The sequence below is a fragment of the Mytilus trossulus genome, chromosome 1 (genome assembly GCF_036588685.1).
Source record: "Mytilus trossulus isolate FHL-02 chromosome 1, PNRI_Mtr1.1.1.hap1, whole genome shotgun sequence".
NCBI classification, from domain to species: domain Eukaryota; kingdom Metazoa; phylum Mollusca; class Bivalvia; order Mytilida; family Mytilidae; genus Mytilus; species Mytilus trossulus.
Window position 1 is genome coordinate 20,656,660 of NC_086373.1, and position 26,953 is coordinate 20,683,612.

The 26,953-nt window shown below is 31.7% G+C and overlaps 1 protein-coding gene across 4 annotated transcripts in view; it reads right to left on the reverse strand.

The window, feature by feature from the left end:
• The window catches only part of LOC134718225 (protein kinase C delta type-like), a 69,202-nt gene that overhangs the window by 6,519 nt on the left and 35,730 nt on the right, over positions 1-26,953 (reverse strand). For 3 of the 4 annotated variants that reach the window (XM_063580721.1, XM_063580728.1, XM_063580735.1), the window contains 12 exons: positions 23,569-23,629; positions 21,853-22,015; positions 17,234-17,265; positions 16,444-16,529; positions 16,035-16,164; positions 14,730-14,887; positions 13,509-13,562; positions 9,707-9,892; positions 8,808-8,981; positions 4,518-4,609; positions 947-1,009; positions 456-594 (listed from right to left, as the gene is read on the reverse strand). In XM_063580721.1, the coding sequence (XP_063436791.1) occupies positions 456-594; positions 947-1,009; positions 4,518-4,609; positions 8,808-8,981; positions 9,707-9,892; positions 13,509-13,562; positions 14,730-14,887; positions 16,035-16,164; positions 16,444-16,529; positions 17,234-17,265; positions 21,853-22,015; positions 23,569-23,629 (1,338 nt within the window). The remainder of the gene's footprint in view (positions 1-455; positions 595-946; positions 1,010-4,517; positions 4,610-8,807; positions 8,982-9,706; positions 9,893-13,508; positions 13,563-14,729; positions 14,888-16,034; positions 16,165-16,443; positions 16,530-17,233; positions 17,266-21,852; positions 22,016-23,568; positions 23,630-26,953) is intronic. The other variant, XM_063580740.1, reaches the window with a different exon arrangement.

Consider the following 26,953-nt stretch of genomic DNA (forward strand, 5'->3'; position numbering starts at 1 on the left):
ACACAACAGGTACTACATTAATAGGTAACATTCAGATTCAATATTTCTGCGTCATTTGGTCTCTTGTGGTCAGTTATTTCATTAGCAATCCAAAAACATCTTCTTTTTATTATATCTAATTGCTTCTTGATTTTATTTGTTTAGTTTTATAATATGTCTTCATATAAAGTCATAAATTTAATAACTCAGTTTTTTACTGTAAATCAGGAATATATGGTTGGAAGATTGTTGTTACATTGATGTTCAGTGCCAAATATTTCATCCAGGACAATTACATCACAAATAAAATATGTAACTTCATTGATAACTATAACATGCAGATGACCTGTGCAAAGTAGGTATTTCAAATAATGTGCACTTCCTTTCAAAGTTCAAACCATATGGTCAACTGTAACAGTTGTCATCGTGTTCACTATATAAGCAACAATAGTTTCAAGACGAGTTTTATAACTTACTTCATATGCTATATAATCAGGTGTCCCACAAAAAGTTGTGGCTTTATTTTCACCAAATACTCTCTCTTTACACATTCCAAAATCAGCAATTTTGATATGTCCTTCTTTATCTAATAATACATTGTCTAATTTTAAATCTCTGAAAAAGAAAAAAAATCATTTAAAAACAAAAAGAAATATTACAAGAAAATTAATATACCGGTAAATGAAATCCTCAAGGTCTAATTTGGTTTTGTTTGTCTTTTTTTTGTTGCAAAACCTTAAAAAAAGTAAAACTAGAATGATGGAACATACTAACTTATAAAAAAACATTAAAATCATTACGTTTTCTAGATTCTTTCATACTACATAACAGGAACTTGGATCTGTACCTTCTAATAGTTTAGCTATATAAACAAGCAGGTTTATTTAGATGTATCATTTGGAGAAATTATGCAAAAACCTTAATATCCAACTGTCATTGGATTTAACACGTCAATTTCATCACTTACCTATAAATTATACCATTGGAATGCAAAAATTCTAATCCTAAACATATTTCAGCTGCATAAAATCTGAAAATAGAGGAAATATTTAAGTTTTCTTTCTTTGTGAATTGTTCAGTCTTAAAATCTAACCCATTTTGAAAAATGGAATCTGTGAATAATATAAACATTGATGTCTTTCAGATTTGTTTTTCATTGTATTTTTCCCCTCATAAATCAGCCACTGATTTTCTCATTAGAATAGTTTTGAGATAATAGATTTGATCTTAGTTGACAATGGTTGAAGGTCGTATGGTGATCTATCTTAGTTGACAATGGTTGAAGGTCGTATGGTGATCTACAGTTGATTACATCCACTCCATTGATTTGATCTTAGTTGACAATGGTTGAAGGCTGTATGGTGATCTTAGTTGACAATGGTTGAAGGTCGTATGGTGATCTACAGTTGACAATGGTTGAAGGTCGTATGGTGATCTATAGTTGACAATGGTTGAAGGTCGTATGGTGATCTATAGTTGACAATGGTTGAAGGCCATATGGTGATCTATAGTTGACAATGGTTGAAGGTCATATGGTGATCTATAGTTGACAATGGTTGAAGGTCGTATGGTGATCTATAGTTGACAATGGTTGAAGGCTATATGGTGATCTTAGTTGACAATGGTTGAAGGCTGTATGGTGATCTATAGTTGACAATGGTTGAAGGTCGTATGGTGATCTATAGTTGACAATGGTTGAAGGTCGTATGGTGATCTATAGTTGACAATGGTTGAAGGTCGTATGGTGATCTACAGTTGACAATGGTTGAAGGCTGTATGGTGATCTATAGTTGACAATGGTTGAAGGCCGTATGGTGATCTATAGTTGACAATGGTTGAAGGCCGTATGGTGATCTATAGTTGACATTGGTTGAAGGCCGTGTGGTGATCTATAGTTGACAATGGTTGAAGGCCGTATGGTGATCTATAGTTGACAATGGTTGAAGGTCATATGGTGATCTATAGTTGACAATGGTTGAAGGTCGTATGGTGATCTATAGTTGACAATGGTTGAAGGCCGTATGGTGATCTATAGTTGACAATGGTTGAAGGCTGTGTGGTGATCTATAGTTGACAATGGTTGAAGGCTGTGTGGTGATCTATAGTTGACAATGGTTGAAGGCCGTATGGTGATCTATAGTTGACAATGGTTGAAGGCCGTATGGTGATCTATAGTTGACAATGGTTGAAGGCTGTGTGGTGATCTATAGTTGACAATGGTTGAAGGCTGTGTGGTGATCTATAGTTGACAATGGTTGAAGGCCGTATGGTGATCTATAGTTGACAATGGTTGAAGGTCGTATGGTGATCTATAGTTGACAATGGTTGAAGGCCGTATGGTGATCTATAGTTGACAATGGTTGAAGGCTGTGTGGTGATCTATAGTTGACAATGGTTGAAGGCTGTGTGGTGATCTATAGTTGACAATGGTTGAAGGCCGTATGGTGATCTATAGTTGACAATGGTTGAAGGCTGTGTGGTGATCTATAGTTGACAATGGTTGAAGGCTGTGTGGTGATCTATAGTTGACAATGGTTGAAGGCCGTATGGTGATCTATAGTTGACAATGGTTGAAGGACGTATGGTGATCTATAGTTGACAATGGTTGAAGGTCGTATGGTGATATACAGTTGACAATGGTTGAAGGTCGTATGGTGATCTATAGTTGACAATGGTTGAAGGCTGTATGGTGATCTATAGTTGATTACATTCACTTCATTTGAACTCTAGCAGATAGGCGTCTCATTGGCAATCACACCACATTTCCTTATTTTTTTAAATTCCTTTTATAAAATGTTAATCACAATTAAGCCGTCTTTGCTTAGGCCAATATTGTCCCTTTGGTGTCAAATTAGTGGAATTGTGAACAAACTATCCATTTAATGCTATATATCTGTAGTTCATTAATTCCAACAAAAAAAATACCATTAATAAAAAAGAAATAATTGTTTTCCAATCAGTCAGTAGTCTATATTTAGAATATCTTAAAACCAGAGTAAAATAACACCAACAACAATGTTCCTATTTGTTATAAAGGGGTTCAAAGTATAATCAAAATCATGGAAAGAAATTAGTTTGTCATTGACAACTTTCCAATTTCTGATGATTTGCTTTTAAAATAGCTTTGTTTTCTAGCTTCTAATTTCATGCAACAAAAGAAAAAGGCATCGGCATATTAAATATGGTAATACTCTTTCCTTTGCAATCTGAATCCAAATGGAAATATAAAAGAGAATATATAACACTGTAAGATAAATAAAGAATACAAAGGCATTAAAAAAGCCATGTGCGAGAACCATTATTAGCTATATAAAAGTCACTATCACTGTATCCTGTCCTCTTAAGGGTGACTGATAGTTTATTTCTTGCAATGATTGAACACTTGTATACCTTCATCTGCTTCTTTAAGAGATAAATAATGTCGATATTTACTAAAAATTTCAGGTTTAAAAAAAAAAAAATGGCCTTGACAACGACTGTAAACTCAGAAATTTTGCGTGCATCTATTATTGTGATGTTAATTTTTGCAATATTGAGAACAATCCTGTTAATTCATATACAAAATTTCAAATTGGAGTTTAAATTATTGCGATTTTAACCCTGTCACATTTTTCACAATAATAAAAACATCGCATTAATATCTCAATTAACAGTACTTCAAACAAATGATTAAAGTTAATGGAATCATACATCTTTTACCAATAAATCACATTTAGACATCGCAAAAAATATCATTTTATGTTAACAACTCTATTACCTCCCCTGTTATTGTATATAAGTATGCCTTTAATTGACTATTAAACCAGAGTAATATAAATAATTAGACTGCTGACAAAGATATGATGATAGAAATTTCTCATTAACAATATATGGACAAGTGTTAAACATCAAAGAGAGAACAGTCCGCAAGGAATTCCAAAATTAGCAAAATCAATAATTCCATAAGAAATTTCTATGATTAACAATTTTGCAGCTCATAATATATATGATAATTGTTTAGAATGAACTCCAATAACTATATTGATTTACTTTTTTTTAATTCTAAAAGAATTAAGACTTGCAAAGCCATGTGCTATACTTATAAAGGATGATCCAAAATTATATGCTTTTGGGACTTACTTCATTTAACCTGAGTTTGATCATTTCGCAACTGAACACAGTCACAATCCTCATTAATAACTTATTGGTGACTCACCATAGAGTGTACAGCTAAACTTTATTTTGAAAAGTGATAACCTAAGGATACATTTGACAAAGTGTATTTTTATTTGAACAAAGAGTTGGTCTTGAGAAACGATAATAGTCCATCCGTGTTAAGAGAGAGCCATATATCTTGCACATTAAAGACAACCTTGTAGATTCCGAAAAAAGAGCAGGCAATATATAATGATGCTACAAGGCAGCACTTACACCCCAAAATGTAAAGGGATTAATATTAGTTGCAATAACTTGTTTCTCAATCCATTATAAACAAATGTGTTAAAACTAAGAAAATAATTTACAAAGAGATGGCAACACATTGAATCAGAAATACTTACTGTGCTCTAGGGAATTCAAATTTCCCTGACAACTGTATATGGAACATCAAATCTCCACCATTTAAATACTCCATTACAAAAAATAAATGACCCTGCAAGAGAAAATTAATTTACAACATTACAAGTCATTCATCAAATGTTTTGTATGTAATTCTTTAACCTAGAACTATAATCCACAGAGTGGTACTGACACCTTTAACCTAGAACTATAATCCACAGAGTGGGACTGACACCTTTAACCTAGAACTATAATCCACAGAGTGGGACTGACAACTTTAACCTAGAACTATAATCCAGAGTGGGACTGACACCTTTAACCTAGAACTATAATCCAGAGTGGGACTGACACCTTTAACCTAGAACTATAATCCACAGAGTGGGACTGACAACTTTAACCTAGAACTATAATCCACAGAGTGGGACTGACACCTTTAATCTAAAACTATAATCCACAGAGTGGGACTGACACCTTTAACCTAGAACTATTATCCAGAGTGGGACTGACACCTTTAACCTAGAACTATAATCCACAGAGTGGGACTGACACCTTTAACCTAGAACTATAATCCACAGAGTGGGACTGACAACTTTAACCTAGAACTATAATCCACAGAGTGGGACTGACACCTTTAACCTAGAACTATAATCCACAGAGTGGGACTGACAACTTTAACCTAGAACTATAATCCACAGATTGGGACTGACACCTTTAACCTAGAACTATAATCCACAGAGTGGGACTGACACCTTTAACCTAGAACTATAATCCACAGAGTGGGACTGACACCTTTAACCTAGAACTATAATCCACAGAGTGGGACTGACACCTTTAATCTAGAACTATAATCCACAGAGTGGGACTGACACCTTTAACCTAAAACTATAATCCACAGAGTGGGACTGACACCTTTAATCTAGAACTATAATCCACAGAGTGGGACTGACACCTTTAACCTAGAACTATAATCAGGCGTTTTGCATTTGCGCCGATCTGCATTTCATATGGCCGATTTTTTCTTTCATTTACGCTGATTTTTGTTTTCATTTGCGCTGATTTTTTTACAGGTAAATAACAGGTAAATTACATGTGAAATGATATAAGAAGATGTGGTATGAGTGCCAATGAGACACCTCTCCATCCCAGTAATGTTATTTTTATTTATCATTAAAGACCTCTTCCGTTAGCCAGTTGTACATGTGTTATGAATTGTCAATCATAACATGTATATAACTGTTGTCTCCTGCTTAAAATCAAGAAGTAAAAAAGCACTTTGTTTATACTAAAATGACGAATTAAAAATATATGTAGAAGCATTCAAATCCATAAAAACAGAATGCATTCAAATCATAGATCTGTTCTTGCCGAGTATGTATAGGCAACACATCTTTCTTATGATTTCGTCTCTTCTATATTTGGCTTAATTGTCGAAAACAAAGGCCATCTTTTCTTTGTCTGGCATACGTCCTGGTGGGGGCATTTCTAGAATTCGCATTTTCTCACACGGAAGCTATTAAACCAAGAGTTACAAATGGTGAAGTTGAAATCATCCCTTCTTTAATTTATGGACGCCATCACGAATTGGTTGACCGTTATGGGATCTGTACTTGTACATTGTCTAAGAATGTATGACATTTGTCATCAGAAGGAGTGTAAGACAATGTCAACTGTGAAGCAGTCATCGATTTCATTTATGAAAAGGAATGGTAATCCGAAACATTGGAATAGCCATTTACCAATTACAAGGTCACTTGATTTGTCTTTATACTCTGTGCTCAGCCAATGTAAAAGTATGAACTTACCTGTAATTAACCTGTAAATCCAATTAAGAAAAATATAAAATCGGCGCAAATAAAAAAATGAAATCGGCGCAAATGAAAGAATGAAAATTTTCAAAATCGGCGCAAATGTCATACGCCCCTATAATCCACAGAGTGAGACTGACACCTTTAACCTAGAACTATAATCCACAGAGTGGGACTGACACCTTTAAGTTTTCAGCTTGAGTAAAGCTAATGGAAACTTGGATGTGACTCTCATATGATTTTAGAGAATTATTGTGTCTTTATAAACCTTCAGATGTTACCAACGGTCAAAGTTGATCACATATTTTCAATCATTGGTCACAATTGTATGCCAAATAACAAAACAGGTACATATGTCTAAAAAATGCAAAGACATCGTAAAGACAGTTGATTAATGTAACTATTGGCTGTGAGTTTCCAGATATACCTTGGTGGTCGTAAACATGTTTTGGAATAGAAAAAAAATATTTCAATAAGGATCGCTCAACATATCAAAATATGGAAATTATACAATACAATTCCCAAAAATTGTAATGAACAAAAAAATTTGCTTGAAGATAAAGAAAACAACATAATTTGGCACAGATTGATTTATTGTTTGTTGTGTGACATCCAGTGGCAAATATTTTATGCACATTCAGAAGAGTGAAAACATTATTTTCTTCTCTGTTCAATACGAAATAGCTTTTCTACCACATGTAATATATTCAAACAGATAGTGCATGAAACAATAAACTGCAATAGAAACAAAAATGCTGTGCAAAGGTATTTATCAAAGGATAGACCATATGATAATACAATCAGAATTACTCCAGGTTTTAAGATGTATTCTAAATGACGCAAGTCACCATCGTAATATGTCTTGAAAAATGATAAGCACAGATGGTTTATTACGTAACATTTAAAAAAAAGAAAATTAATGTTTTTTCTTGCAGCTAATGACGCTTGAAAATATGAACCCTTACAGTTTGTTCTGTTTAATATAGTTAACTCTAAAACACTATGAAATTTGGGATGAAAGTGCAAAAAATCTATAAACAATATTCATCCTATTATTAGACCCTGTCCTAAAAGATGCATTGAAAAAGAAATTGTTGAAATATGAGGGTGAATGAAAATTGCATTTAAATTTTTTGAAATTTTAGTTGTAAATTTAGCTGCTCGAATATATGATGTTAACATTAGTTTTGCATAAAACCAAACAGAAAAACATAAGTCAATATTGCTGTTTGACGATGAAATAGAATGTTGTTTTTTTTTAGGATAATTCTATTGCCAGAGAATTACTTTAATGACATTAGCTTCTGGAAAGGTGTAACCTATTTCTAACTTGCAAAATCTTGTTACTGTGATTGAATTAACAAAACCAATTAATAATGGTTGGGAAAAGATATAGGAAGATGTGGTGTGAGTGCCAATGAGACAACTCTCCATCCAAATAACAATTTAAAAATTAAACCATTATAGGTTAAAGTACGGCCTTCAACACGGAGCCTTGGCTCAAACCGAAGCTTATTTTAGTATAATCATTAGATCTCTTTTGCCAGTTTCCAAGAACACAATAAATACTAAATTTAAAGATGACCTGTATCCCGCTTAAAATTCTGATTTTGTCTTGTAAATTAATGGTACTGGTTTTTACTGGTCTTGTTTGCTGTAGAAAAATCAGGATTGTTCTTACTTCTAATTTCTTGTGTAAACTGCACTTTACTTGACATAAAAAAAATCTGAGATTGTTCAAGATTTTGACACCAGACTTATCAAAACTGATTTAATCTTTTTCTTATGAATATTATATTTCTCAGTACCAGATATTTCTTGTTTTTCTCATTTTAAACATAAGACCTTGATTTTATAACAGAATTCAAGATTGCCTTTTATTATACAGTTATTACAAATAAGCATTTTTCAAATGCCATAGCAAAATAAAAATTTCAATAAAATAACATTAAATGTCAGGGGGTATAGAATATCATTTTTTTATTATAAAAGAAAAAAAATACAAGCAGTTAATAAAATGCCATAAATATAATAATATTTCTATTTTATTAGATATCAACTATACACTTGGGGTTTAATACATGTCTTTCTTATTTATGCCAAAATTAAATTTACTTAGTATTTCTTGTTACATCTCTGATATAAAGCCATGAAATGGAAAAAAGACAAGAAGAGACAAAATCAATCAAACATGAAAACTTTGAAAAAAGCTTCTTAACATAACGTAACTAAAAGAGACCCACTAAATCCAGTACAATTGGGCAGGTGATGAAGCAACATGTTTTAAATGTCACAGGCAGTATGTTGACTGAGCATGCATGAAAGCGTATAACACAGGGATTGTGTTATTTTCTCAAAGACAAATTCAGGAAGTACAAAACACTACATTTATACCTCTTATCATAAATATTTCCGACTTTGTATGGTTTCAGAGGAGATGCAGCTCAATGTTATCGGTCTCGTCCTTTTATTTGTATAGATAATTACCTGGGTATGAAAAGTACTGTGTAAATGTGTCAGATAGGGATGGCTGCAACCTAATGCTAAAACACGTTTTTCTATCATTGTACATTCTACATCGTCATCCTCTAATACTACATCCTTTTTTAGCACCTTCACAGCATAATACTGCTTCTTTCCTTTATGTTCTGCTAACATCACCTGAAAATAATATTTTTGATGTGAACAAAACCAGAAACCAGATCAAGACCACTGAACAATGAAGTTTTGATGTTCATATACAAGAAACTAAATTTTATGTAATCTTAGAGTAGTGAAAGGACTTTTTTGTGACATTGAATGTGGCCTTCATTTCATGATAATTTACACTTATTGGGACATGGAAAAAATAAACTCATCATAGATACAAGGATCAAATTTTGTCAGACGCACGTTTTGTCTCGAAAGAGTACCGGTACTTAATTTCTCTGGTTAGTCAGGATGATCCCCCTCCTACCCCTTCATCGAAGCATTCTCCAGTTTAAAATGCCTTACAACAGAAGAAGCTGAAGGGGAGTATTGGAAGGCATGATCTATAAATTGTGTATACATGATAAGCATGGTAAGAAATCAAATTACTACAGCATATACAAATGATAGTTATTTAGTTTGCAGGGTGGTTTGAGCGCATGAAAACTTCCACTCCCTTTCATCAATTCTTTTGAATGACCCTACTATCAGGGGGGTGTTATGTATATTATTTCTAATATGTGTCTAGTTTTGTTGCATCATATTACCCTCTCAACATTTAAGTATACACTCAAAAGCAAGTGCCTTCTCAAATTGAGCTCTTATGAGTATCAGTTTGTTCATACTGTATTAACTGTTCCTTTAAAACACTGGCATGGCATGAAGATTAACATCAATAACAGACTAGCAGCACATACCTTTCCAAAGCTTCCTTTACCCAGAACTTTAAGGAATGTAAAATCAGATGTAGTAAATTTCTTCCTGGGTGGACCTGGAGGTCCGCCTCCTGGAGGTTGGTGAGGAGCACCCTCTTTACCCCAAATCTGGTCATAACCTAAATATTCATCATCAGAACTTTCATCTTCCTTTCCATCAGAATTTAACTGGAAAAAAATTAGAAATTTCCTTATATTTTACTTCAAAGCAAATATTTCTTTCAACTGACTAGCTAAAATTTTTACAAGATGTTGAAAAATGTAATTTTTGGTAATATGATACGATATTTCTAAAATTGATTTAAAAAGGTACAAGTATAATAAAGTAAACTCATGTAAGGCTTTGATTCACAGTTTCTTGAGAAAAATGACAACAATTTCCACACATTGCCATTATGTGCAAGAATACATCAGTATTTGGTAAACAGGTATTTGATGAGTAATTGGTGTGACAATGCATGCTAACATACATCTAAATATCAAATCTTAGGATGCTCTAAAAATGGAAGTACAAAAGGATACTGATATCAACATACATAGCCATTATATTTAATAAAATATTTAAGAAAGTTGATATGCAATAGATATGAAAACGTATCACAATTATAAAACTTTGCTGATGATCTGTGACTCTAATAAATGTATTGACTATCAATTACAGAAGAAAATGGGTAGAATTCTTTAGCAGGAATAAGGAAAAACTTTACTGTACAAAAAACTTACAGGTCTGACTGTCTCAATTTAAGGCACATATAGAGGGGATATACATTGTACATGTATTTGATTTCCAATAACATGTTAACGATATACATTGTATTATATTTGGGGCCAAGATTCAAATTGCAATATATCTATAAATGATTTTCAATAAAAGTTTACATTTTTATAACACAACATATTCACAAGGATATTTATTATACAAAATTAATTATATATATTAAAACTTTATTAAAATATCTCAACTTTGTGCTTAATTTTGAGATAATCTAAATACGTGTTTGAGAAAATAGTATTATATGGTGAGAATAGAATGCCTCTTTGATTTTTTATAGGAAATGTATGTGAAGATAGAATGTTTTAAAATAACTGTAGGAAAAACAAGAATTCAAGAAAATTTTATCCAAAGTGTATTTGTATGAATTAAAAACAAAGTACCGACAGATATATAGAATACATGGTCAGACATTCAATACATTGCATAAGAACAAGCAAGATGATTATACATGATACAAGAAGATTCGAGTATATAAATGGCAAACATTATTTATACACATCTAGCAAGAGTGCAAACAATATTTTGTGCCAAAATAACCACATTGAACTGACATATAACTCTTGTTATTCTCTGATAAAACCAAGTCACTAAACTTCACATGCATATGCATGAAATATTAATGATGATGAACACTGACATATAAGTCAAACATTTCAAACAAGGTAAATGAAGCACAAATATGCATTCACAGAGCCTTTTCTTAAAGGGGCACTAGCTACAACATATATAAAAAATCTAAAGTTTGATTTTTTTTTCTGTTCAATCAATAATGAAAGTGAAATAACAATTTACTTTTTGCAGCCAAAAATGTTTAATTTTGTCAAACTACGCTAAGAAACATTGATAATTAGTTATTCACTTGCAAGTGAATGAGTCGACCTCTTTAAATCCGTATTCATATGAACTTCAATTTAACCCCCTAGCTAGAGATTGACAATGCATTCATTGTACATGTACTGGTTATTTAAAGAAAAAGAATGTCAACAATGAAAGTGAAACTATGGTAAATCATTTGATTACTAATTTGATGCACATAAAATCATTCTTATACGGTTAAAAACAATGAGAAACATCTATTTTTAATCTAAAAAATAAAATCATACAGACCTATAAAAATCCAATTGCACGTGGTGGTTTAATCTATTCATATCTTTATTAATGTTTACATCGCTTATATGGTCATCTGAGGTCGAATGAATAGTTAATTAGATGGCGTCTGGACTAAAATACACACGAAACGAACCTATATATTATCTACCCCATGCTCTGTAAACTGTTTATTTTAGACTTTTGATAGTTTGGATAAATATTTTACATTGTTATAAATTGTTATAAATCAAATATGAGAATTTGAGTCAAATCGGTGACCATGAATTTGCCAGCTAGTGCCCCTTTAAAAGAAATATAATATTGTATATAAATATTCACTCAAAGTTAGATACATAAAACCATAAATGGATATTGCGAAAAGATAGTTTTTAAAAGCATTCCCACCAAAAGAGCTAAAAATGAATTTATATAAAATTCTTAATTATCTGTACACAGAGACAAAGGAAAAGAAAAAGTTTAAGTTGTGATCAATTGTTATACTTTAAAGCTATAAAATGTCCTATAATTCTGAACAATCAAGAAAATGATAAGTATCTGTTTCGATCCTTGTTCAAAAAGTATAGAAGGATTTCTTACTCTATACCATTGTCTGAAATAGAGTACCAGTTTGGCATGGGTTTTGTTTTAATTCAAATTTTAGAAAACAATCGTATTAAGATTCAAATTTTACTGATTTTCCTATCCTTTCATGAACTAAAACTAAGAAGCAGTGAAATTTTAAATGACTTTTAAACTATAACTGTTTATCCTTTGATCAAAAATTTAATTCATCATATGAACAAGAATTGTAACTATAATAGCAAGAGGCTCTCAAAAGCCTGAATCACTCACCTTGATTTTTTTGGCATTTATCTTTCGTTTAAGAGTTTAAGTGTCCAATTTCATAGTAGTTTGTGTTTTTGAATTAATGTATATTAATAAGTGTTTGAAAATGCAGTTTTACTGTTGTATATTATATTTGTTGGATAAAAAAATTAAAAGAAAAAAAAAGAAAATGCAGTTTTTTGTCACACTTTCCTCAAAACAAAAAACTGCAAAATTTCCTTAAAATAACCAATTTAGTGGCAGCAACCTAACGATTGCTTGTTAGATTCATCTGAAAATTTCAAGGCTGATAGGACTTTACCTTATGATAACTTTAACCTGTGTTAGATATGCTCTAACTGCTTTGGTTATTGAGATATAAGCCAAAAACTGCATTTTACCTCTATGTTCTATTTTTACCCAAGGCGGACATGTTTTTTAACGAAACAAAAAATAAAACACACTTTATTCTAGATACCCTAAGGATCATTCAGCTTAAGTTTGGTTGGAATTGGTTCAGCAGTTTCAGAGAAGAAGATGTTTGAAATAGTTTACACCAGACGGACGACGATGGACAACAACGATGGACGCCAAGTGATGGCTAAAGACAAGGATTATGACAATCCTTATAATGAACAAGACCTGCGACTATTCCATGAACAAGAATTGAGGCTATCCTAGAAATAGAATTATGCCTATCCTAGGAACTAAAAATAAGCCTATTCTATGAACAAGAATTGAGGTGCTTTTGTCAATTACTTGAAGGAATAAAATTCAAGCCATCTCTGTTTGTCTCTCAAACCTTCAAAATCATATTTCAGCAAGTAATTATTTCTATACATTTTCATATACTTAAATGTCTTTTTCACATTATTTATTCTTTTTAAAGTAAAAACAATATTCTTTTCTTATTTATATGAGATTTTTCCCCATATAAATAGTTGATAATTTCAAGCACAAGAAGCAACTTCCATTGTTAATGATGTCAAAAGAAACAAAATCAGTTAAAATGAGCAAAGATTTGAGAAACACAAAATGTTTAAAGGTCCTAAAGCTGTTGAAGGTTCACTACAAGAACTAAAGTGTAGTTTTTACGTGTGAGGACTTTGATCCTTTCCCTGATTTACCATTGCGCATTGGTACATGTACCTGTAATGCAATGATGCAACTATGATAATATCCAATCATGCATGACAAACAAACATGCTATTATTACTACATTTTTATAATTTGCAGAATTTGATACAAACTAGTGTTAGTTTTATAATAAACATTAGTCTCAAATTACATATTACATCATAGGGAAGGACATTCCATGCTGTACAACATTAACGTTGTGTAGAGTCAAAAACATACACATATTTAATTGAGAAAAATTAAAGTCTCTTGAATATAACAAGCCTGCAGAGACAATTATTTGTCTTGAAATCAGTAACTTCCTATTTAAATTAGCATGTATAAATCAATTAAACAAAAAATTAAATAAATAACGAGGAAAGAATCTTCTCCATTGTAGAGTTGTCTCCTCCAGAGAGGTCACACTGACTAGCCAAAGGAACAATAGTAATGTTCCTTAGTATAACGATCCTATATCTAGTGTTTAAAAAGTTTGTCCCAAAGGCCTTTAAGGTCTTATGAGAAATTCCAAAAATGTTGATATCTTACCCATTATAAAATATTTTACTGTTTATAAAGACCCCCCTGGCAAATGTTTTATGCAAAGATGTCATGACCATGTTTAACATTGGAAAACTAAGGAAGCATTGTCTAGTACATTCTCAACAGGATTAAAATAGTTTTTTATGGTTCTACTACTGACAAACATTAAAGTATGGTTAATTGCTTCTGTTCTCATTTATTTGATTTTTAATTATAACAATAGATTTCTCTTTTGATTTATATGGTCCCTTAATGGCAAAAAAATAAGTTTAAGTAAGACCTTGCTGCAGATGGTTTTTATTCGCTTAAAAGCTGATTTATCTTTTAAAAAAAATCATTTCCATATTAATTTTTCTCCCTAAGCTACAAACTACTCGTCAGAAACAAAAATATTGAGAAAAATATATTTAAGGAATATATTAAGGTTTATGGAGATACAGTTTGTTGTGATTAAAATGTAGGTTAAAATCATGCAATATTAACCTGCCTTTCAGTGGAAAAATGAAATAATATGATTACATTCTATCCCTTTCACTAATTTCTTCAGTAAGATGGATATATCTATCAAATGACTAATTAATCTGTTTCCATATATAAAGACGAAATATATATTGAACTATTAATGACATATAGTTGAATATCTATTACAATACTCACACTAGTAGTTGATGTATTATTGGACATGCCTGTCTTGCCTTTCTTTTGACTTGGCATTTTTCTAATTTCATTTAATTTTTCTGCCAACATTTTCTGATTTATTCCACATAGATTTGGCATCAGCTTTTCACATTTCTTATGACAGTTTACACCACAAACTATAAAAAAGTTAATACAATCATTAAAAGATGAACTTGACAATAAGCATAATATACTCATTGATATATATGATAAATAATTAACCATGATTTCAATGTGTCATGTATTCTCTTGGTTTGACGTAAATACAATATTTTGTATATAGTTTTGGTCCAGATTTTGAGGGTTTTTATGTAGCTTCCGTCAGGTGGGGAATTTGCCCCAAAGTGGGTCATCAGGTGCAAAAAGCGTCAATTTTGCCGATTTTTCATCCCTTCTCTTGACCCAGAAGACCCAGAGTTGCTGGTTAAGGTATCAAGCTGTAGCCTGTGTGTAGAGTGGACCCTAGTGAACAAATTGACCCCAACAGTTGTTAGGTCTGAGTAAATCTGATCTTGGTTCAGCAGTCTACAGAAGGTCATTAGGACCCAAAATACCGAATTTCACGATTTTTGCCAATTTTTTACTTCGAAAGGACCCAAAACTGGAAGTAGTTGTTTCCTATGCGTATTTCAATAATAATAATGATCAGTAGTTATATGGCCATGGTTTGCACTATCTTTGCCAGTTTTATGCCTCTGAACTTCTTGTGTAAGATACAGATGTGACGCCTACCCCTCCAGAAAACCGAGTTTTAGCCAATTTCAATTTTCCAAGTCCGTATTTGTGCTTAAAATGCTACTTATACATGAGAAACGTGAATATGGATAGCCTCAGGTTGACTGAACATGCATAACTTTTAAAATAAGTATCATAAAGTGGACTTCTAAAAGTATGGAACGCCATTGAAGCCAAATAACGGTTATAAGGGTCCGCCCGTCAAATAACAGTCAACGCATGGTAAGGGTTAAGAAACATTTTGGTTTGTTGGATTAACCATCAAAATGAATCATATAACCCCAACAAAAAAATCAAATTATAGCAGATAGGGATCAGAATAGATAAAAACATATTCAATCCTGCTTTTTTTTTAACTGTATTCTTAATGCAGGGTTTACTAACATACAAATCATGATGAGTGATGATTATTTCTTTAAGTCTGGCTTATGGTATTTGCATACATTTACATGTTGAACATAAAACATTCAAGTTTAAGCAGATAAACTATGCTTTTATTTGTCCTACATATTTATTTTATTATTTTAATTTTGAGTTTTTGAACCTTACCATCACACTTTAAACCTTGTCTAAACAGACCATACAGCAGGGTGCCACAGTGATCACAGAATGTTGGAGACATATAATTATTGACTTTAAATCTATGTGGCACATTTATGTTGAATCTCTCTGACATCATCTGAAAAGAAAAAATATCTGAACTAAAAATATGTATAGATTGTCACTGGTTATGGGGTGGTCTCTAGCTGTTATTGAATTTAAAATCACATTGGAATTTTTCTTAATATAATATTTCATGAATAATCAATAAAAATAACTCTAGAACGGTAAATGCTTTTTTTTCTAAAACATTGTAGGAAATTCTGTTTTATTTTCAAATAAATGAAAACCTTATTTTTACATACTGCTTGACTATTTTGTAAAGGATTGCTGTCTGTTACAGAGTTATAATTCTGACCTTGGTTTCCCTACTATCCTTAGCACTGCCAGGACAGGTTCCCAATATTTGATGATGGCACTTCTTGTGAACTGCACAATTGCAAACTACAAAATAAAGTGTAAAACACATTAGAATTTATTTTAAAATCACCTTATGAACAAGGATATGATATACTTTTTTTAGGATGGATCCAACGTGTCCAACTTAAAACATAAACAAATTATTCAATGGAGCTTTTATGAAAGTTTTAACAATGTACAGACAAACAGGACAGACAGTATGGACTGGCAGATGGATGGAAAGACATGGATAATAATAAATGCCCCCACTGCTACAATGAAGGCATAAAAATGTGAACAAATGTGAAAGCAATAGCTTCACAAGTATAGTCATTTAAGTATTTGTGTTACCTATGCCTACATTTTACATATAACACAGTGATTAAACTTTGTCTGATTTGATGTCTTCTCTTTAGATCATATATTTTTGTAACCTAACCTGCATATATTGTGATTTTCAAAGATGGCAATATCTTTTGACAACTGATTCAAATACAAATTAAATTGAGAATGGAAATGGGGAATGTGTCAAAAGAGACAACAACCTGACAAAAGCAGAAACAGACAAAGGCCAGAAGTGGGTCTTCAACAAAGCAAGATAATCCTATACCTGGAGGCAGTCATTAACTGGTCCCTTAACAAAGCCCATATGTTACCATAACTGGAAAAATCATAACTGGGTTCAAAATAAAATTAAAATAAGACTTATCCTGTTTGGTATTTACTTTCCTTGTGTACTATATACATACCTTTGCATTGGTAGCCCTGTTTGTTGAGTCCCCTAAAAATAAATAAAATAAAATCTGTCAAATACATTTCATAGCACATCATACAGAAACAGAATGGAGCTCTTATCTATAGAAGACTAGATGTATACTTCAACAGTCACAACCAGAAATCCTTTTTTTTTGGCATTCAAATTTTGTCATGATATTTATTTAAATGGTGTTTTTTTTTAATGGTATATCATTATGCATTATATGGACAATATGTCTAGATACAAGAAGATGTTGTGTGAGTGGTAATGAAACAACTCGCCATTCAAGTCATGATTAATAAAATTATCATTATAGGTCAAAGTACTTTCCTCAACACGGAGCCTTGGCTCACATCAAAAGCAAGCTATAAAGGTCCTGTCTACATTAAACATTGATACCTAGTAGGGTTATTTAGAAGATGTATTGTTTGTCCTGTTTGTATTATCTTCTTTTTTTCATGAAAGGGTTTAGTTTCCTATACTGTTTTGGCTCTATAAAATCAATCAAGTTTTAAAATTTTCTTGTAGGTCTGCTTTGAAGTATAAATCTTTTTAATTTTCATATTCGAATCAATATAACTCTTATATCGCTATGCACTATGCTAATTTTTACCCATGTAAAAATTAGCATAGTGCATAGCGTTGTAATGATGTAGACAAATATAACATTTACCAAGTTAAAATGAGCATAGAGCATGGCATGAATGAATTATTTCTAAAGGTGGTACACTACGCTATAGGGAGATAACTCTGTAAAAATCAGTTGAAAGATCATGTTTTATTGTTGAGGAAATATTTAGCTTCCCAATGATTGAAAATAGGTGTTAGGTAAACTGCTCTACATGAAATGAAATTTTGTTGAAACCATGCACGTGTGGTTCAAGTTTTTTTGAATTTTTCATATTTTTGTCAAAGTAAATATTATGTCAAATTCTATGAAAATTAAACATGTTAAATTTATATAAGTCAAGATGTTTGGTACCACTTTAAGTATATTTTATACTTTCAATTACGATGAAATAACTTGGTTAATTGTGTTTCATAATGCAAGATTTAAAATATTATATCCAGCTTAATGTGGTCACTAATAGCAACTTATCATAAAAATAAATTGAACATCTGCTTAAAGATAGAGAACTTTTGTGTCTACAAAGCATTTATTAAATAGCACACACTCCATAATAACTGACGGATTAATATTTTTCTTGCTAATAATTTAGAAAAAAATGATCTAGCTTCTATACAAGATTTATTTTTTATTCTTGGTTAACCTATCTGTAAATCGATACTTAATAGGTAAATGTGCTGTTTAAATGCAATGAAATGCAAGATAATGTTGAAGACACCTATCATGACAAAATTATATCTAATGACACAGCTTCTAGTTTCATCATACAAGATCACTCCACAAATTGACACAGTTATGGAAACAAAATATGTCATAGATATTTAAGGCATAATCAATTTGCACCAATTATACAGTTTTGAATGGTATCAATTGTGCCACTCTCTATTTTTTCTAATGATTTCAACAGGAATAAATGGAATTAAATTATGCCACATTTACATGTATATATTTTTAACCTATATCATTCATGCAGAATCTTACGAAAAAACAAATCAGTCCAATTGGGTGATATTTCATCTTACAAAGTCTACCCAAATTATTTTCCTTAGAATTCCACTAAAAACTGAAGTGAGTATTTGCTCAGTGTTGAAGGCCCCAATGTGACTTTGACATGAAGAACAGCAATAACGGTGCTGTTTCTATGCTTTTTGGGGTGTTTTTTTCTAACTGTTTTATGCTGTGCACTCACTGATTTTGAGTCATGGATGGTTATCCCATATCCTGTGTTTTTCTATAATTTAAACATGATCCAGATAGCCAGACTAGAAATCATTAAATTTTACAGTTACTCCATTAAGTGTTATATATTCAACAGCAACAAACAATATGACATCAAACCAAAAAGATATTATGGAAATTATATATATTTTGACAATATAAACAAAACCTAAACTGATGAGATTTATAACTAATAAAGTGTTTTGATATTAACGGCTACTTGTCAGGCTATAAAATCAATGGAGGTTTGTCCCAACTGAAATGTTTTTTGTCTGTCATTCAAAAACAGACAATAAAACATCGAAGACAATGACTAGTTATTGCAATATTGTCTGGATCAATATGGTAAACAAATATCAGAAATGACTAGTTACTGCTGCCAGCTATTATTTTATGATTACCGTTGATTAGTGATCTGTCAGTTTGTATACTTTAGTAATTATAAGTCCCAATGCCCCATCAGTTCACTGTTGCATCGAAATCAAACATATACAAAATCATATTGACTTTTGATGAATTATCCCATGAAGTAGAGGATATATCATACTGAGAATACAAAAAGCAGTACCAAAGTTCTTATAAATAATTAATTCATTTTTTTTAGCACCAATACATTTCAAGTAAAATTTATTTTATTTATGACCTTAATGATGCTGTAACAATAAAATTTCATTCCATTCATAACATAAGTAATGGTCATTGTGATGGTCACTTCCTACATTAATCCATACAATATGTGATGTTGTTGATACTTGATAAAAATACATCTATGTACCCTGGTAATTTCATTTTGAAAATATAAAAATGAACCATTTTCAAAGACATTCAATTTAGTGCAATTTCATCTAGTTTGTCAAGTAAAAATATAAAAAGATTGAAATGTATCTCATTTATAAAAAAAACATGTCAAACATTAAGTTTAAAGCTTTTAGTTTTAAACAATATCAAAAATCATAGACAGAATAAATGACACAAAAGAAATTCTGGTAACAGGATCATCATTTAAATCTGACAGATCAACATTTCATATTTTACATGTTTGATGTATAATTTAGCTATGATAACTAGGTGAACTCTTTTAGTGGATAAAAACAAATATCCCCGTTTAATCTATGGAAATCACTAATCTAAGTCAAAAGTCAAGGCCAGAGATCATCTTCAATGTTACAAATCACATCATATTGAGGTGATGTACCAAGGTGATGTACCAACATGCCAATTAGCAAAGCTTTGCTCAAAGGATAGAAAAAAAGTTATTTTCTGCATGTTTTTTTAAAATGACCTCCAATTTAAAGGTCAAGGCCATAGGGTGTTCATGATGATATAGGGTAAATCATCTCATGCCAAATACCACCCCCCCCCCCAAAAAAAAAAAAAAAATCTTTATAATAAATGTTACCCAGATATCTCAGAAGAAATACCACTTAAGAATTGAATGGTATTTTGGGTAGTTCTATTGGGGTGTAAAAGCATTGACTGAAGCACTTCACAGAGGCGGATTTAGCCCCCCCTTTTCGGGAAAAAATTTGGTTGCTTATATAGGGAATCACTGAAGCGTGACTGGAGCGGGCCCCCTCTAATGTCAGTCAGTTGGCCCCCACTTATGAACATTTCTGGATCTCTCACTGCTTCATATAAAAAATATGTGCAAGTTCAACTCACTGATGATACCCCCGCCGCAAGTGGATAATATTAATAGTGTAAAAATATGCAAGTGTTCAGTAAACAGGAAGTTGTCGAGTGATGAATCTGAAAACGCATCACACGGTATAGCTGACTTATATAAATCCTGAAATCAAATTTCAGAAATCCTTGTATTGTAGTTCCTGAGAAAAATGTGACGAAATTTTCAACTTGGCTATCATGTGTAAAATCATACAAGTGTTCGGTAAACAGGAAGTTGTCGAGTGATGAATCTGAAAACGCATCACACGGTATAGCTGACTTATATAAATCCTGAAACCAAATTTCAGAAATCCTTGTATTGTAGTTCCTGAGAAAAATGTGACGAAAATTTTCAACTTGGCTATCATGTGTAAAATCATACAAGTGTTCGGTAAACAGGAAGTTGTTAAGTGATGAATCTGAAAACGCATCACACGGTATGGCTGACATATATAAATGTTGATACCAAATTACAGAAAGGGAGGATGTGTAGTTCCTTAGAAAAATGTGACAAAAGTTTCGTGGGACGGACTGACTGACGGACGGACTGATGGACGGACGGACTGACAGACAGAGGTAAAACAGTATACCCCCCTTTTTTAAAGCGGGGGTATAATTACAGAATTGTATGAAACCTTTATGCAATGAAATGATTAAAACATAATATCTGCCCTCATCAAATGGGAGATATATTCAAAGACATATTCTACTTACAACTCACTATTACACATACTCTTAAGATATTTGTTGAAATATGAAACAGATACCTCTCAATAATTCAAATAGAAGTGGTCACAAATCAATAAATATATAATAGAATGTACTATGATTTCTATTAAAGCTGCATATTAACTCTTACATTGTTATCCTATAATAGGGTACATTTTCAGAACGGTTTGATGCTAGAATTATATTGAGCACTGATAGAAGATAATTTCTAAAACTCTTATAAAACAGGGATCATTTTCACCATTTATAAGAACATGTGTACCAACAAATACAAAAGTTATATTAAACTTTGAAAAGATACTGTCTACAAATATACAATCAGTTCATATATGACCTTTTTTGAAATATGACCTTGAGAGATCAACACTTACCATATAAACTCATTACAGAATGAACAATATGTAAATTGGCGGAAGAACTTGGCAATAAATTGGTGACCTTTGACTTCATGTACTTTAGCCTGTTTGATGGCACCTCTCCTGCGTGTAATGCCTCCTGTTGCTTCTTTCTCAGTATCAATAAATGGCACTTGTTCTGTAAAAAGGACAATAATATTCAAAGTAAAAGGACGTTAATTGTTTATTGTATTTTTTAAACTGAGTGAATAGTATCTGTTTACTGTTACAAGTGATGGCAAATAAATCATAAGTTTATAAACAAACCCCTAAGGGTATATCAAATGTGTGAAAACATATAACACAAACAAATTTCAAAAGAGAATTTGAGATGAAATTGCAGTTTTTCTTTTCCATTGCATAAGGTCACGATTTCCCAGACTGCTTATGATGTCCTTACTCTTAACAAGGATTTGTAAATCAATTGAAGATTACTGATTGATAAATTTAATCTGTTCTATTTATATGTTGAAATATAGCTGCAGATTTCCTTCCAGTAACTGTGAGAAGTCTAAGGGCAGTACTTTGTGACTTGTCCTTTCATATTTTGCTGTTGCTTTTTGTGTTAAGTACCAATCTGATGAGTCTGGCTACTTTTTAACTGATTTTGACAGTTTTTTACATTGTTGTACTACAACACCAGTTGACGCATGTAAGGAAAAGGATTAAAGGCCCACAACATCAAAATAAGAAGACATGATATGATTGCCATTTAGACAATTCTCCACTAGAGACCTAATGATCAATAGGTTATTAAATCATCATATGTTTTAGTGTGCCAGATTATCTTTCCCAACTCATAAGCATGTTATCTTGTAGCTATCTAGGGTTACCATGTGGTTATAACTAACTATCATTTTGTAATCTAGTGACCATGAATATTGTCTATGAGGTACAAAAATTGATTTATTTTTTAAAAGTAAGTCATAACTAAAATGTGTTATCATCATTGCACAAGGTCATGCTTTTATTAGACTGTTCATGATTTTTTAAATTAAATATGCAGTTGTTTTGTGTACAGATGTGTTTTTTCGTGAAGGAAAATATGGTTAATCTTTAGTTGGAATTGGTGCTCAACTAACTTTCAGTAACTGCAAGTACTCTTGGATTGGTACATAAATTAGTGTTTTTTTGCCTTTTTTTGTTGTTTTTCATAGTAAATCGTGCCAACTTGCCTTTTTCAACTGATATTCTGTGAACTCTTGTGTTGTGTTTTAATACCACTGTCCAAAGTTAGGGGAGGGTTCAGCACACTCAAACATGGAGTTTAGAGTCAAGAGTGGATAATGTAGTGTATGTTGTTTGTTGCTGTCTGCAATATTTATTTATTGTTTATCCTTTTTAACATGAATCAGGCAGATGTTTTTCTCTTTTGAAGTGTTTCAAATTTTGGTATGCTGTGGGCTTATAGCTGTTAACTTGTCCATTGGTCTCTGGATAATAGTGATATTTCTTAGGAAGTGGTATTTTTTAAAGAAGTGGTAATTCTTAGGGAGTGGTAATTTTCAGAAAGTTGTATTTCTTAGGAAGTGGCATCCCATAGGCTGATCCAGGCCCCCTCTTTCATGGGAAAAATTTGGTTGATTATATAGGGAATTATTGAAGTGTAACTGAAGCGGGCCCCCCTTAGGTCAGTCAGCTGGTCCCCCTTACAAAAAGTTCTGGATCCTCCACTGCATCCACTGTACCTACCTTCTTGTTCCGAGAAGAATCTGACTTGTATCTGTAATCTTCCTGATGGTTTCAAATCTAACTGTAAAAAAAATAACAGAATTGACATTAATTGGCCAAAAAAGCAACATACCCAAAAAAATAAACAGCATTTTAAGAAAGTGACATAACTAAATGACAATGCAAATTAATGCCATACTGTTTTCAGTATGTGAACAGAACTATTCTCTACATAACACAAATATATCAGACATTAGTGCACAACTTATTGCTAATGTTTGTGTCCCATTAACCCATTAATATATTTATTATATTAACTTATCAAGACCCACTGTGAATTTTAGAAGAACTTCTAGACTAAATTCAAATGAATACAGTGTATGTGGTAAGTGTTTAGTTCAACAGGTTTGTTTGTCATGTTCCAGACTTTTGGCTTAAGGTCAATCAAGGACATAGGTCTAATAAACTATTGGTGTACGAAAGTCAAAACCATAAAGTAACAAATATATATACTAAACAAAGATTGCAGAGACTTTTGAACTCCAAAATTTGTAATAAGAATGTGTAAACCATAGAGCATCAAATCTATATACCATGCAAAAAATTACCGACACTTTTTGAAAGTGTAAATGATATACAAAACCAAACAGAACTACCGCATGTGATGCAATTTAAAGCTTCATTGCCATAGTAATCATCATGTAATTAAGACATATACATGAAAGGTACCTATATCTGGTACACTGGTGAGAATGTACCTAGCAGGAAACTGGTGTCAGCATGATTACAATGAGCTGAGAAATGCTACATGTGTGTTTAGACAAAAAATAAATAATCCTAAGCAAGTTATTTATCAATGATTATTTTCCAGATAACGATACTTGCTGTAGAAATCATTTATCTGAAAAACAACTTCACTAATTACTCTTCATAGGGTTGCCGATCCATTTTACTATGTAAACCATATCATTAACTATGTGATAATCTGGTAGGTAATTTTTAGAGATACGCCTATTCTTATTTTGCTTCTTTTACTGTAAGAAATAGGTATACCAGATATGTGAGGCACTAGGTGCACTTCACTAAAAACTGGTTAAATTTGAATGTATGCATAAGTTACACATATTTAATAAGATTTTAGGTATATGAACATATGTCTAACAGGTGCTTTATTAAAATTAGCTGTTTGTAAATTATAAATAATACTTAATTAGACAATTATTCCTAGATTTATTGCATATTGATATATAATACAAATTAATAAGGGATACTTTATATACATCTTCTGAATTTATTTATGCACTGGTCTTTGATAAGGTTGGTGTTTTTTTAATTTTACTAAAGAACCCTACTTTCCAACACACGTAAAATTGGATCAATACCTGGATAGCTGGATAGATAAATTTGTCTTTTAACATTCAGTGGCAAATAGTACATGCAACTCAGGATGAGAACATGTTTTAAAATGAGATATGAATATATACTCTGTTTTGTTATTGTCTACTAGTTGATTTGCTTGGCTGAATTTTCAACATGCAAACGAATTCACAAAGTAGAAGTCAAAAACAGGGATGACTCTGATCAGTCAAGTCTTGCTCTTTAATTAATTGTAATAAACGTCTTCTCAGAAAATGCAGTAAATGCCAATTTTCAAGACTTTGATTTGTCTAAACCAAGGCTGATATTTCCATCACTAGAGCAGGCATGCTTTGAAGAGACCATCAAGGTTTAAGCAAAATTGAATCACGAACTTTTATTACTACAAGTTTAAAAGGCAAAACTGTTCATAAGGAATAAATATGGATGGGTTTAGAGGTTTAGTTTGGTGTCAAAAATGGTTAACGGACAGCACTGGTTTGTTCAGTATATGTCAATAGCTTTTGTTTCTTATAACATCAGTTCTACATATTTCATTATAAGTAGCATCTTAAACATATTAAAGTGTATTACACTGAAGAATAAAGAATAAATCAATCTTCATCAAATTTAATACACATTAAGTGTATTCCGTCATTAATCTAATTAGATCATTGATATTTCCTGTCAGAAGAAAACATTAACTTGAGCACCCATCTATTATTTGTAATCTTTAAAACTCGTCTATTATCTAAGAAACGTTTTTATTGTATGGAATCATCTCTTAAACTACAAATGTATATTAATCTTAGAATTGACTGTAGAATATAAGGTAGGGTGGCATTTACTCACTGAGAATTGTAGCTGATTCAATATGTATCACAGGTAAAAAAAAAAGACAAGAAATAAATGTTGACCTGCTAAATCAGATGCTCCTAAAGAACTCAAAAGGCAACAATCTGTTGATGCAGATCCAAGAATTTGAGGTTCAAGTTGGGCAGGATACAAATTAAGACAGCTGACTAAATTGCCATTAGCAGTTATTGTATCAGGTGGAAAAAGGAAATTGTTCTAAAATGATGGCAGGTCTCACTGTGAACAAAACAGTAGAGTTTGCCAGCTGAATTGAGTTAAAAACACATGCAATGCATCTACTATCTATTTGTTTATATTCTGATACATTTTTACTACCAATAAACTAATTAATTCCTTGTTCAAGTACATGTATTTCATATTCTGATGCTACTAATAAATTATTTCATTGTTCAAGTATTTCATATTCTGATAGTGATACTACTAATAAATTTCTTCCTTGTTCAAGTATTTCATATTCTGAGACTACTAATAAATTCCTTCCTTGTTCAAGTATTTCACATTCTGATACTACCAAGAAATTACTTTCTTGTTCAAGTATTTTATATTCTGATACTACCAAGAAATTACTTCCCTTGTGTGAATCATTTAAAATATAGAAGTGACAAATTAATCAATTTTTAATGAGCTGTTAGGAAGCATTGCATGCAAAAAACTATTCAATATTGAACAGAAAAGAGAATTTAACAAGATTGATGACTGCTTTTTATTAAATGAGGTTCACGGAGATTTCTTTAGCAAGACTCATGATTAGATAGAAAACAAGTCTATTGATATAAAGTGAAAATTCCACAGAAGATCGTCTCCTATGGGATTTTTAACATCAGATGTTTACAGAAATATCAACTAAAAGAGATTAAGAGTACCCAGAGGAATTCCCTTTATAAGATGGCATTAATGATCAGATATCGCACCACTGACGTAGGCATGTGTTAATAGGAACTCCACGGAGATACAGAGACAGATATTTCTCTACAACTGATTTAAAGGTCATCTCCGTTATATAAACTGTACTAACTTTTTTTGAAGAACTAATATCAGAAAAAACCTTAGCTAAACTGAACAAACTGTCATATTTCAGTGTAATTATAAATCCCTGGAGAAATTCTCCTTGTAATGTCTTCATGGTGATGTTTCAGACAACTAATCTCATCGATAAAATCCAACTGATGGTTAT